The sequence below is a fragment of the Lycorma delicatula genome, chromosome 8 (genome assembly GCF_047948215.1).
Source record: "Lycorma delicatula isolate Av1 chromosome 8, ASM4794821v1, whole genome shotgun sequence".
Lineage (NCBI taxonomy): Eukaryota > Metazoa > Arthropoda > Insecta > Hemiptera > Fulgoridae > Lycorma > Lycorma delicatula.
Genome location: NC_134462.1, coordinates 44,903,994 through 44,919,866, shown reverse-complemented (window position 1 = coordinate 44,919,866; position 15,873 = coordinate 44,903,994). Strand labels below are relative to the sequence as shown.

At 28.5% G+C, this 15,873-nt stretch overlaps 1 protein-coding gene across 2 annotated transcripts in view; it reads left to right on the top strand.

The window, feature by feature from the left end:
- LOC142328931 (uncharacterized) overlaps window positions 1-15,873 on the top strand; it is a 163,306-nt gene that overhangs the window by 86,685 nt on the left and 60,748 nt on the right. For both annotated transcript variants that reach the window (XM_075373105.1, XM_075373104.1), the window contains exon 2: window positions 13,392-13,554. In XM_075373105.1, coding sequence (XP_075229220.1) covers window positions 13,439-13,554 — 116 coding nt within the window. In that variant the 5' untranslated portion in view covers window positions 13,392-13,438. The remainder of the gene's footprint in view (window positions 1-13,391; window positions 13,555-15,873) is intronic.

Genomic DNA, 15,873 nt, shown 5'->3' with positions numbered 1-15,873 from the left:
CTAATATACTCCTTTTCTCCCTGAAATCTCTTCCCCTAGCCCCATTCTCCTTTTACAGTTCACTCTACCTTCAGGGTATTTTATAGGAATACATCATACATTATTAATGTTATCAGTAGCTTGTAATTTTTTTTTCGCTCTTGTTGGTTCGCTTCACTTTCCTTAACATTTTTATTTTCACCTCTTTTCTGTGACTGGTCTTTACTACTGTTATAGCTAAAAATAAACGTAATATATTGCGTTACTTAAATTATTGAGTGAAAATAAAAACAGAACGAAAAATAATCTTGAGTAAATTTGATTCAAAGAATATTTTAAGTTAATACTTCATTATTTATAAGCTAGCAGTACATGAAGAGATTATTCTGAGATAATCTTCGTGTGAATTACTCTTTAAATATTCCTGTTGACCAATTTGGCTAATAATCCATCCATCTTTATTTATTTAGTGTTTAGGAAAGAGAACAATTTCTTTATTTAAACTCCTAACTTTAAAAAAAAAACTAATGTTTGATGTGTTCCTAACTCAAAAAATATGTGAAACTATTCTCTTTAGGTGGGTGTTCAAATAAATAGCTAGTTGTTACTGCATATATGACGCGATTTAATGGAACTCTGTATCTCTGTTCTTGGTTGGTGTTTTTAATTTATGGATAAAAATAAACTTTTGTTGCAGAATATATGCAATGGTACTCGGTACAGAAAGTCAGATTTTCCACCCTCGCTGAATGCTACACCTCAAAATGCCAGTATTTAAATAGTGCTCGGATTTGAGTAATGATTGCATGTAATGGCTTGTACTTAGTGATTTGTTGTTCCAAACGTAATTTTTTTTTTCAACGATGCAATTGCAACATTTAATAACGCAGTAAATAACATCAAAAAACTATTAAGGGTAGTCTTAGTATGGATAATTTATTAAATAAAAACTTGATTAGCACATTCCACTTACTTTCTTCTTTCTTTGTCCGTTTAGCCTCCGGAACCACCGTAAGGTATTACTTCAGAGGATGATGTGTATGAATGTAAATGAAGTGTTGTAGTCTTGTACAGACTCAGGTCGACCATTCCTAAGACGTGTGGTTAATTGAAACCCAACCACCAAAGAATACCGGTATCCACGATCTAAAGTATTCAAATCCGTATAAAAGTAACCTTTACTAGGATTTGAACCTTAGAACTCTCGACTTACTGGAACAATGTTTCGTATGGTGCTATTATTATTATTATTATTATTATTATCAGGATCAATATTGTAACTGCTAATAATAGAATTATAAGAACAGAAATGAATTTTTATTAATCAAAACACACATTTCGATTTAAAAACTCTTTAATATCACTTTTAACCTCTTAAGTAAATTGAATTTTACTAAATAAATAATTACTTATGCATTATGTTAATACAACTTTAACTTTGATTTTAGTAACATTAAAATTTTTATCTTCCTACCTTGATTTCAGCACATTTACTGATATTATCGTCAAAGTAATTTGAACAGCTTTTTTGTGCCCGACTGATAATAGCCAAATTTGAAAGCCTATACTGGCTCATGGTGGAACAAAGATTACTTTTAATCAACTTAGGTTTATAAAAACTTTGTTCACACGAAGCAATCGGTATGGAAATTGTCAAATAGTCTTAGGGGTAAAGCCAAGTATGGAACCGAGTCAGAAAATTTAATTTCAGTTATGAATTCCAAAAACTTCAGCGATGACTACTTCTTAGTCAGTTTAAGCTACTTGCAACTAAGTTCTCAGCATCAATAATGCTGTCTTCTTTTGAGAATTCAATGAATGTTTGGATAAAATTTGATGATTTTGAAGGATACGATTACGGAATAAGATTTGATGAACTTGAAGATCTCCTGCTAGTTCTTTCATGAAAATGACACTTTTGTGACATCTGGTGCCAACCACACACCTCCTAGCTACACCATTGCATGTATGAAAAATTGTCAAATAAAAATTGTTGAGTATGTGCTTGTACGTGCGGATTCCGCTGCTAAAGATGCATATTGCCAACCGTCTTTCACCACTCCAGTTACAAATAGCGACTTTATTAATTCCATTAAACATACGCTTCGAAGAGGACTGGACTACTGCAGCGTATAATAAACTCCGGCACATCAAATATAGGGTGTTATCATGGGACTTTTCATGCTGAAAAGTTCGCCGAAAGGAAATGTTCCTGTGCCAATTGCGATTATGACATACCAGAGCTACTCACGGATTCCTGATATCGGTAGAAAATGCGCCACTTTGCGTACGATGGGACTGCCGCTCGACTGTGCGCCACATCCTTGTGAACTGTATTTGTTATGCGACTTTACGTCGCAAAATTTAAATTACCGAAGGACATTCGGCGCATCCTAGGAAATGATAAGAATGTACTAGACCGGGTATTACTTTTAAGAAGAATCAATGTACTTAATAAGATTTAATGATAACCAATAAATTTATTTTATTATTCGTGTTACATATTTTATCCTAATGGTTACGTTTATTTTATTATTTTAGTTTTAATATTATTACTATTTTAGTTTTAAACTTATTAAACTGTTTTTATTAATATTTTTATATTCGAGGTTTAAATTTTTTAAACTAAATAAATATTTTTTTTAAATTAAATATTTGCTGCTTCTGTGTAGATGAAAATACAATATATTATTTATCTGTTGAGAGAAAGTTGTCAGGATGGCATTCGGTGAGTTTTCCTCTGCATGGAGTATTTGTTTTGTACTTAAATTCTTCTATGGGCTTTTCGCTTCTTCCCTTATTCTTGATCCGAACCTTTCTATTTTGGGTTATGTAGATGTAGGTTTGATCCTGGTATATCCATACTTAGGATGCCAAGGTGTTAAATCAGTGCATCCTCTGTATAACCTGGTAGTGGAATCTGCGCGATGACTTACTTGAAGCCGGTTTTCCTATTCAGTTAATTATTCATTAAATACAAAATATAAAATCAGTGCATTTTTTTATTTTGGAAATTGTACATAGTACGTTTTCAAAGATTTACTTGCTTAAAAAATTGGATACCGTTTTGTTTATTACAGATTTTTAAATTTCAATTTAATCTTTTGAAAAATGTATTGCGCATAAATAAATTTAAAAAAACCAGTTTTAGAATAAGCTCAGTAAATTTTTTATGATCTGTTTAAAAAAGATTTTCATCATTCTAAACCTGCGGTTTAGATGACTACGGTTTAAGTGATGACTTCATCTTTCATTTTACAGAGCTTAATAATGTTCACATTCGATTTATAACCTGCCGACCTCCATGAAAGAGTGATAATATATCCAAGGCTCTTTATATCGAAGGTTGTGGGTATGAAAACTGGCACAATTTGATGTTTTTATATTCTACAAAAATTCATTCATCATTAAGAAACTGTAATTCACTGTCAGATTATTATTTCTGGAGAAAATAAATTTTGTTATTATTAAAAATTTTTGTTTAGTTTTTGTAAAAGATCTTTCCTGTGATTTATTTTTCTTTAAAACTGTTCAAAATAAGATATGAATCTGTTTGAAATTACATTTTTTAACCGAATAAATGATAAATAACCGTTTTATTTTTGTTACCATTTATTATCTTAAGAATATTTACAAAACGGAAAATATTTAGATATATTACAACTGTAGGTTTCCCAGTGACTCATCAATTTTTTTTTTTTGTTGAAGGATCTTGATCTGTTTTTAGAAATTATCATCGGTTCTTTTTATTGAATCACGAAATGTATATTGAAATGTGTATATATATATATATATATATATATATATATATATAATTTTAACGCTTTTTTTTTTTGTAAAGTGTTTTGAATGTGATTTATGTAACAGATCTATTTTATTCCTTTGTTTACTTTTCTTTTTGTGTTTTTACTTTATTAGAACATATATATATTAATAGTTCTTATTTAGTGTTTTAATTTTTTTACAACTTCAAGGAATTTTTTTTAAAAAGTTCAATTGTAATTATTATTTGATTCATACGGTACATATTTACAGTAATAATTTATTTTGTCTTAACGTGAACCAAGAATGTATATATCAATTAATTTTCTTGTACCTCGAGATATAATTTGGTTCTTGATTAGAATAAACAATTTTGGTGCAAAAATTCATCATAATTGGTAGATATGTATTAGAAAACTTAAAAAATAAATCTTTGTTATATAGAAAATATAAAATTTTCCATGATTTCACCGAGACGTTTTTGATTTTTCTTCCTGCATCTCATTTAGCTTCACATTTAATTCTGAGTGTTGCTGCGTTTTAAAAAGCATCAGGATTTGGAGAAAAAATACTGTTAATGGATCATTAACATCTTTGATGAGAATTTTTTATATAGAAGTTAGTGAATTGTTATAAACTATATTTATAAAATATAGTTTTCTACAAAATAGTTTTTCTCATAATTATTTTCTGCTATTGACTAAAATAAGAAGGCGAAAATGATTATTTGGATTTTGGCTATAATAAACTTTTTGTTACCATTTGTATTTCTTACCTTTAAACGTCCTGTTTTTGAAAAATGCTCCTGTATATGATTTTATGAAGAAGTTGGAATTATATTGTATTGATTTTTATTCTAAATGTTGCTTTTATTATGTCTATAACCTAAACAGAATTATCAGTTTTTTACATTTGTCTTTAATTCATAAAGAGAAAAGATAAGTACAGTCAACTTCCGATTATTTGCGAACGGTTTAATCACGATGCCTCTCGGAAAAAAATTAAGTTTTAAAAACTTATAAAGAAGTTTGAAGAATTTGAAGTTTTTTCATCGTTCTGTAATAGCTTTTACTCCATTCATTCATTCGTTACTTGAATGTGTGTGCTTATTTTTAATATGATATTGCTGCACGTGGTTCATTGTACGATATTATTAAGCCACGCAAACTACATCTAATACATCTGATTGTATTTTTTTTTTTTTTAAATCTGAAAGAATAAAATGCACAATTATCAATTTTTACTTCCTTGTACGAAGTAAAGGAAGTATTGTGATCGCGAAAAATGTCAGTTTTCAGATTTAAACGGAAATATCCATTTTAAACATCCCTGAATCCATTTTGACTAGTTTCAGTGTGACGTCTGTACGTATGTATGTATGTATATGTACGTATGCATGTATCTTGCATAACTCAAAAACGATTAGCCGTAGTATGTTGAAATTTTGGATTTAGTAATGTAACATCTAGTTGTGCACCTTGATTGCAATCGACTAAACCAAAAGTGTTCAAAAATCATCAAAAAATTTGGACTTTGGACTTTTTCTTAACTGCAGTAATAAGACCTCGTTGAGAGCTTTTCAACGATATCTCATAAGTGGTACTTATTTTCATTGGTTCCAGTTATAGCCAAATTAAATTTTAATTAATGAAATATTTGGATCTTAGAAGGGAAGACACATCGGTTCGAATCAGACTTCATTTCCTTTTCTTTTTTTTAATTTAAGTATATTGATAATTATTAACCCGTGATTGTAAAAGAATGTACAGTAAATAATTATTCAATAATAACAATAAAAAAAAAATTGTAAAAATCTGAAGTTAATTAGTAAAATAAATTTTATGTACTTTTTGATGTGTAAGAGATATGGTTAAACATGATTAGTGATTATTTATATTAATTGAAAATTTTAATTATGAATCGTTTATCTAGTTTAATTTCTGTTTAATTTTATCTACATTAAAGAACTATAGAATGACTGAAAAATAGACCCTCACAAGAAAAACATATACACTGAGGCATACATACCCGATCTTTGTTAAATTGCAAAAAATTCTTATCTTTTAGTTCATTACTACTCTGATATTGTCGGACAATATTCTCTCTAAGTCGGAGTTGATATCATTTAGTTTATTTGTTTTTTGTTGCCAGTCATTTAATCGCTCCTTGATTTTATATAATTCTTCTGATCTTAATTTGTGTACACGTTCTCTAGTTTTCAAATTTTCTCTATATTCATCGCCTCTCTTAATTTTTTTTATTTTTTCTTTGTTTGCAACATTTTCTTCCCGTTTATTTTTTCGTTTGCAGCATTTTCTTCCTTTTTCATTTTCCTTTTTTTAACTTTTTTTTTTTTTTTTTATTTAATTATATTGATTTATTAGACATTATTCACCTCGGTAAAAAAAAATTACAATAAATAATAATTCAATAATAACAATAAAAAAAAATATGAAAAAAATCAGAATTTATTAGTGAAATAATATTTTATGTACTTTTAAAAGTGTGTATATGTAATTTAATAGATATACAAGTAAGTCATGTGGTGTCCACATCAGATTTTTTTTTTAATGTATGTATTTTTTTCTCGTTAGTTACTGTAATTTATATAAGTGTTTGTTAATGCATTACGTAATACATACACTACTGCAATCTATTTACGTACAGTATTAATGATAGTGAAAATTTGTAATATATTAATACGTATGTTGAATAAACTTCTGGATATTACTTTTACCAGATACGTAATAGTGTAGTGTAGTATACTTTATTTTATTTTATTATCTCCCGTTGTTCATTAATATAATAGTGCATGTAAATACTGTATTGCATGGCGGTATTTGGTCATTTTAACACACTATTAAATATTATTTTTGGATCAACCGCGATTTTGTAATGATTTTAGATTATCCGAGATCCTCTTCCCAGTTATTATCGCAGATAATCGGGAGTTGACTGTATTTTACTTTGTAAAAAAAAAATTAATATTAAGAAGCTGTCTTTAAAAAATTGTTTTAGTTTTTTTTGCTTAAAAAACAAATTATGTACGAATATTTCCTACTCCAAAGTTATTGATTTTTATGCATCAGAATTTATTTACTCGTACATAATCACTGATGTTTTCTCATCTTTCTTATCTATTAATAATATCCAATGTATTTGATGAAGGGACATTGATTTTGATATTCATATTTTTATCTATTTGTAATGATTTATTGATGTTTACCAAATAATGAATAAATCTCTCTCAGTGATAGAAAACCGGTAAACTTTTTCTGTGTACATAATTCATTGCGTCTGGGCTTTTAGCAATGATGACATTGTTAATGGTTTCAAACTAGCGTTATGTTTGTAATAGTGTGTTGGTGTGTGTGTGCGCGGGCGCGCACACACAACACACACAAACATAGGAAAAACGGAAATAATGTGGGAACTGATTCTAGAACTTAAAATACGAAAATGTTAATTCAAACATATGCCCGAAAACACTTTTTTATGGAGTTATGGCAGCGAAGAATTTCGCCTGGATTTCAGTTCCCTCGGTGAAATGAGGTCATACTGAAATTTTTGTTGACTTTATATTGATAACTTGATGGTTAACTTGATAAAGGGGTAAATTTCATGGTTTCGTATATCTTTTGACTTGAAAAATCGAATAAAACACGTCTCAGAATTATAGCAGTTTTGTCAATGGGTTAACAATAATTACCACTTAATTCCGTTCATACTATTTTCGTGCGAAGCTACTTTTACTCGTGAGTTCACATAAGTGGTCTGAAGAAAGAATCTCTCGTAAATTCGAGAAAAATTATAAAATTTCTCGCAAATTTGGAAAAATTAATAATTTCTTTCAAATTTGGGAAAATTTAAGAATTTCTCGCAAATTTGAGAAGAATTTAGGAGTTTTTCACAAATTTGAGAAAAAGTTAAGAATTTCTCACATGTTTGGAAAAATAGAAGAATTTCTTGCAAATTTTGCAAGTTGAAAATTAAAGTGGCGAGTCATGAATTAAAATTCCCAGTTTATTTAATTTCATGTTAAGAGGATAAAAACTAGAAGACAAAGATTGAAATTTGTGAAATAGATTGCTGAAGATATAGGATTTAGTGCTTATGTTGAAAGTATATGTTTTGCACTGAACAGTAAAAATTGAAATAGCATCAAAGTAGTCAAATGATCGAAAACTTTAAAAAATTCCTTTTCATTGTAATTTATGTAATCTTCTATATATATATATATATATATATATATATAAAATGTTAAGTTCGTTTGTGTACGCTTCAAAAACTCAAAATGTTCTGCACCGATTGAGCTCAAATTTTAGCACGATATATAAACCGCGTCCAAGATTGTTTTCATCAATTATTAATTTGGAAATGTAAACAAAGGAAAACCAATCAGATCAATGCAAGATGGCCGCTGTCTCAAACACAACAACCAAATTTCTTTGAATTATATTTTAACAGCTAAAACATCTGTATTTTATTAAAAAAATAAAAAACACGATAAAAAAATTTTTTGCACGATATATAACCCGCATCAAAGATTGTTTTCATCTATTTTTAATAAATCTATCTATCTATTTTTAATTTGTACAGTTTTTTAATAAATAAGAAGCTAATGAATCAGAAGGAAATGTAAACAAAGGAAAACCAATCAGATCAATGCGAGATGGCCGCTGTCAAACACAACGACCAATCACAAAGAGCCCTATGGCCGTTGCCAATGTAAACAAAATCACAACTGATTAAGTAACAAATTTCTTTGAATTATATTTAACAGCTAAAACATCTGTATTTCATTAAAAAAAAAAAAAAAACACCAAAACAAAAAGAAAAGCCACCAAGAAGGATGACTTACAGTAAATAAATTAAAACACCCAACTTTCTTATAGCCCAGATAGACTTAAGACTATGCAAACAAAAAAAGTCGAAATAACCAAATACACAGAAAATAATATCCCTACATAATGACCAAAAAATTCTTTGTTAGGTTAAATATTCACTTTTGTCTGAATTTACAGAAGGCATTTACAACGAAGCATTGATAAATATTGAAGACAAGTGCTTAACTAATGCAAATAAAGTTCTTAGTCAATTGGGAATGCCAGCACCCACCCGAGCTGCGATTGCTTCATTTGATGTGGATTTACGCCGTGAACAGAGTTACAACATTGGTGATCTTCAGTCATATGTCCAATCAAACATTCCAAAAATAACGCGTGAACAGAAAGGCATTTATGATCGCATAATGCAAATGATAAATGACGGAGTTGGGGGGGACCTTCTTCTTGGATGCGTCAGGAGGAACTGGGAAAACATTCCTCATTAGATTGATTATAGCAACGGTTCGATCAAAAAATGACATAGTCTTAGCTCTTGCTTCGTCTGGAATAGCTGCGACATTTTTACCAGGTGGAAGGACTGCGCATTCAGCTCTGAAGTTGCCATTAAACATGCAAATCATTGAGACTCCCACGTGCAATATTTCCAAAGCATCCTGTATGGGAAAAGTATTGCAAAAATGTAAACTCATTGTTTGGGATGAATGCACGATGGCACGTAAAAAATCGCTTAAAGCTCTTGATCGATGGTTACAAGATTTGCGTGGAAACGTTCAACCATTCGGGAATGCTTTGATATTGCTCGTAGGAGATTTTAGGCAAACATTGCCTGTAATTTCTCGACCGACATCAGCAGATGAAATAAATGCTTGCCTGAAATATTCAACACTGTGGCGACACGTACGTACATTGCAGTTGACTACGAATATGCGTGTCCAGTTGCAGAATGATCCATCAGCTGAGGTATTCTCACGACAGTTACTGGACATTGGAAACGGACAGCTGCCAGTCGAAGAGACGTCTAGACTAATATCATTTCCTGATAATTTTTGTAATTTAGTAACATCAAAAGAAGAACTGATCGAAAAAGTATTTCCTGATATTCAAATTAATCATAGAAATCATGATTGGCTTAGTGAACGAGCTATCCTTGCAGCAAAGAATAAAGATGTCTGTCTATCAACTTAATAATGTTATTCAATCCAACATTCAAAGTGAGGAAATTACATATAAATCTATAGACACCGTTGTGGAAGCAGATGAAGTAGTTAATTATCCAACGGAATTTTTAAACTCACTTGATCTGCCAGGGATGCCACCACACATATTAAAATTGAAAATAGGTGTGCCAATTATCCAGTTGCGGAATATTAATTAGCCAAAACTCTGCAACGGCACGCGACTTGCAGTTAAGAAATTGATGAATAACGTAATGGAAGCAACGATTTTAACGGGGCCTTTCAAAGGTGAAGATGTCCTCATTCCTCGAATACCCATGATCCCGACCGATACACCATTTCAATTTAAAAGATTGCAATTCCCAATTCGATTGGCATTTGCAATCACAATCAATAAAGCTCAAGGTCAATCTTTAGAATTGTGTGGTTTAGATTTAGATGCGGATTGCTTCTCACATGGACAACTGTATGTGCGTGTTCCCGAGTCGGTAAACCAGATAGCTTTTATATCTACGTAGACAGTAGAAAAACAAAAAATATTGTATATCCACAAGTATTGCAAAATTAAACTTCTATGAAACGTATGCTTTGTTTTGTTTCTCATTTCTCATCCATGCAACCACAATGTGCCACAGCGAAGCGTGGCGGGTACAGCTAGTAAATTATAAATTACATAATAATTAATAATGGTGTAATTTATCTTACATTATATAAGATATAATGGATTTTAGTACTGATAAATATTTTAATTGCAAATATTCTGACCAAATTATTTACTCTTAATCTTCAATCAATTGTGTTATTTATTTGACACAGTAAATTTATTCACTTTTAAAATACATTTGTAGAAGAGATTGTTATAATGTTTTCTTTCACAGTAATATAGTCATTTAATTTTATTTGCTTTTTTCTAATAGTTGTTTAAAAACTAATAGATGAGATTGTTGAATTCGTCACTTTTTTCTTTTAAAAGAGAGAAAAAACAGTTTAGTCATGTTTTAAATTATTAATAAAATGTTTTCCTTTAAATAATCTTTACTCAAAAATATTTTTATTTTATGATTTTAATGACTTTTTAAATTGTAGGTATAACCAAGTACATAATAGATTTTACACTAAAGTGCATTTACATATTTATTTTTAAAACTATTTAATTGTTTTCATTTATTTAATGAATAGGATTTTTTGAAGGTAAATCCTAATTCTTCTAAGAAGCATTTTCTGTTATTTTGTGTCGTAATTCATTGTAATTGCTATTATTATTGTTTATTTTTTCTTAAAATATACAGAATTTTCAGGGGTTTTTTTTGGTAGTACATTTTGATTTATTCAATGTTAACATTTGATTTATTTGACATCCTTTGCTGATGAGGATTTTATTAATAGTAAGTTGTATTATGGTATTATTAAGAAAAATCTGCAGTCGGTCATTTATTTGAGTTTCAAGTATGAACTTACCTTTTGATACGAATTGTAAATGTATTGCCTTGTGGGTCAGTTATTCTTTATTTTGCAACATGAAATAAAATTGTTTTTCTTTTAAAAAAATTACTTCACAAGACTGCTATATAAAGATCCATGTTTGTTTCTGAGGCAAAGTCACTGTAGTTAATATGTAATCCATTTTCTTTTGTTTAGAAAGTTAATATGCTTAGAAACTGAAGTTAAGTAAATCGTTTCAGTGTAAGATTAAGTAAAATCATTTCTATTACAGGCAATAAACTTCAGCATTTTTTGCCTCCTAATACAATCAAGTGTCTGATGCGATAAGAAAAATAAAGATAACCCACTTGTAAATAACCAATTTAATATTATATTTTTTGTTTGTATTATAAATATTGTTAATATTGTATGCGTAATCTAATAGTACTTGGATGTACTGCACTAATCATTTTCAGTGAGCACAAAGATCCAGTTCACCAATAACTGAGTAAAGTGTAGATTTGCATCAGTTACAAGCGTAAGTTGAATGAAGGTTAGACTATATTAGCTTGCTTTGAACGTTTCAGTTGTTAATCTTTGTTAAATCACAATACGTAGTTTTAATTTTATACTTATTATTTGTTATTACATTTTTAATTAGATATTTTTGAGGAAATGGAAGTGTTTTTATTATTCATTTAATCGTACCATAATGGGTCAGATTCTAAACCTGAGACCATAAAAATTCAAAGACCTATTTTTATTTTAATGTCGTTGGCTTTTGTCGATAAGGTGTTTAAACGTGATGAGATCATTTAAATGGTGCCACATTTATCTTAAAAAGTTTTATTTTTTTATTTTTTAGGGTTATACAAACCTCTCTCTTAATTTATACAATTCTGCTTCAAAATGTTTCTATCAGATTTGAATATATATATGAAAATTGCTTCCTAAATTTTGTGTATCTATATAAATAATAGATATAAAAATAATATAAATTATAGGAAGAAATGGGTTGAAGGTAAGGTGATAAACTTCATACTGTTATTTGCAATACCTGGAACACCTCAGAGAGTAGAAGCTTGAATTTTGAAGGGTACAAAGTATTAATATGCCAAAAGCAGAAGCCATGTTAATTACATATTTTGGTAACCAATGTTTGCAGAACATGAATTCAAATAAAAATGGCTCTGATCAACAATTAAATTAACAAAAAGGTCAAATTTAAAATTGCAAATTACTTGTATTTTATCAGCTTTTTGATTTTTACTTATGTAGATGCTACTTTTTATTTGCCACTTAAAACAAATACTGAAACTTAATTTTTTGTTTATTTGGAACATCGTTATTTTTTAAGGAAAATTTGGGATATGGATATCTTGTCCAGTTACGCATAAATCAAATTTTTAATTTGATTTTCTGTATACAGTTAAATAAACTATTTGTTTTTGTTCTTATATTTTTACATCAAGTTTTGATTAATTGGTTCTCTGGATTAAAATAATTGCAGTTTGCCTCCATTGTTACTTCTAAATTCCATATCATTTGGGTAAATGATCTCTTTTGTGATACTGTAACCAAGATTTAAGCCCTACTTTAAACAAAAAAAAAATAAATTTTAACTACATTTAATTAATACAATTTGTGTTCAAATGTTGCATGATCATTGGATTTAAAGTAATGGCCTTATATCAGGAAAAAGCCCAAGACTATTGCTTAATTCTAATTAGGTTTAGCTAAGCTAGTTACTAAGTTTCTGACAACTCCTTTTTTGAGATAAAAATAAGTATTATAGATATAAACCATGTTTTAGTGGCAAACATGCTTGGATGTACCACCAGTGTCAGTTAACAACCATTTAGCAAGTTTTCATTCGCAAAGTTAGCAATATTTCCTTTCAAGATTAAGGGAAAATCTTGATTTCATAGAAATTAATTCATCTTTAGAATGAATTTCAATGGAATTGAAATTTCATTTGATCTTGCTGCAGTTTCTTATAGTACAACATAGAGTGTATATAAGCATTAGGTAGAAAAGAACTGGCTGTAACTTGTTTTCTCAAGTACATACTAAAACATCTCTTGTTTGCTAATACAGGTTTACATAAAATCAGATTATTAGCACTGGTAAGATTCATATCAAACACTGAACTAATTGCTAAGTACTTGTCTTCAAGTACTATATTCTTTAATGTTTATTTTTATAGGAAATTGATGGGGAGTGAAAGAGCCTGTGTTAAAACAGTCATGCCTCATGGAAGAAAGGATCGACGGAGTGTCCTTTGCGTTGGATTTTCAGAAACAAATCACTGTTGAGCTTGCTTTACTTAATGAAAAGCTTAGCAGTCAACTTCGTGATGAAATAAGCAGGTAAATTACCAAAGTAACTTTCTTCAATCTTATTTATTTCAATATGTTTATTTAAATTTTTGTTATGATTCGTTGTTTAGTTAATTTGAATTTTAAAATACTGTTTACTTTTTGTTACGATTAATTTTCATTATAAAAGAAATTATAGGATTTTATTGTTGTTTTTTTTAATTGTTGAGTTGTGTAACTTACGATTTAATGTAAATATATTAAGAAATTTTTATTATCATTTGTTCTTGTTTTAAGTACTAATATGTTTTACATTTGAATATAATGTTAGATTATTTTAACTTTGTTCATAGATTTTATTGCCTTTTATAACAACTGTAACATATTGAAATTAAAAATTTTGTAAATAACATTCTTTGTAAAGCCTTCAGTATTTTAAACTGTTAATCTTTCTGTATTTCTAAATAAAAATGCAGAAGTTATTTGTTGGCATTGGTATTGAAAAAATGATTGAAATATTTTACGGGCAAAAAATGTTTGATAAATTAGGTAATTAATTGCAAGTTTATACAAAATAGAGTATAAACACCTGAGAAAATTATGATTATAACTTTTATTTATTTATTTTTAGCTTGGGATGTTTGCACATTTCATTGCTGTTAACCTTTCTAAAGTTATTGTTCTCATTCATTTCATTTCTTATTAAGTTTCATTAATGTTCCCAAACCCTCAAAAAAGGGTATAATTTATCTTTTGAGTCTTTGACATTCTGATGTTGAAATATCCTCCTTACAAACTCTTTATTACTCCATGGTCTTTGTAATTCCTAGACTTTCAACATCTGAATAAAACCTTTGTAATTCCTAGACTTTCAGCATCTGAATAAAACCTCCAGATAATGATATGTTATCTTAGAGCAAAAAAACACGTATGTATCCTTTCATGCCTAAATTTTTACTTCTTAAGGAATTTGTTAAGTTGCAGCATTGTCTTCCTTCATGAATATAAAGGTAGGCATATCCAAACTGAAATTTAAATCTCCATGAAATTATACAGCCATTTATATATATATATATTTAGAGGTGTATTAAAAAATGAATCCACACCTTGATTTAGATAAGTCTTCCAAGTTCTTTCTTTGTGTCTAATTACATGTTTCGGAACAAGTTCTCATCAATCATCAGGTGTGATTATACTAGTCCATTATTGCTGATTGTGATGAAATTTAAAATGAAATAATGATATAAGCAAAATAATAAATAATGCAAAACTTTACATATATTACATTACGTTCTGACCTGTAATTGCAAATAAAAATTTTATACATGTTGTGTACCCAAATTCTGATTGGTTTCTAAGTAATTTTAACTGGAAAAGTATTTGGAAATAAATTTATTTTAGAAAAGTCATCGTAATTTATTAAATGTTGTTCATAATACTTTTATTTTGTAGTTAATACATTACTATATAAATACTTCTTAAATCTGTCTATGAATTTCCTTCCACAACAGGTATGCAATTTGTTGCAATCAACATATCTACTCTTATAAATCTCTGAGCAGTTTTCATGATAAGATTTTTAAGTTTTTATTTTTAATGTAATTTGGCAGAAAATATTAAAAAGAAAACAAGGTATTTGTAATTTTTTTATCTTATTTTAGCAGCTTACTTTGAATGTTTAATGATTCTCTAAATGCACTTAATTTATAAAATTATTTTACTTCTCCTTTTCTCTTGATATTTTTAAAAGATTTTTGAAAATTTCAGGTTAATTTACTTTAAAAACAAAAAATTGGTAAAATTTTACTGTAATGAAATATTTGGATTTGATTAGCTTAAAAGCCATTTAGTCTACCACATTAATAAGTTTATTGCACAAGACACTATCATTTTTAACAAGCAGGCATTTCTTCCAATTCTTCTTACATGTATTGAGCTAAGTTCTAAGAGTTTTGCTTTAGAGCAAGAATGCTTATTGTTATATATTTTATTTACTTATGTCATACAAACCCAACATACCTCACGTGAATATCAGGTAATAATAGTAATTATTATAATTGTTCACAAATATTAACAAAAATTAACTTCATTTCTGTTAATGAAAGGGATATAACATGTACTACAGACTGTTAACCAGAATGTTATATTGCCTCAAGTATTTAATGGTTATATGAAGTACTTTTCGCATTGTTAATTAAGTAAGAAAATCAGTTATGCCCATTTATTAATCTAAATATAAGTGTTATTTAGATTATCATTTAATGAGACTTAAAATAAAATGGCGTTCTCTAAGGATAAAAATTACTCTTATTGATTACCTTGAAAAAAGTATTGATAACAATGCATTTTAATTATTACAGAAAATTATTT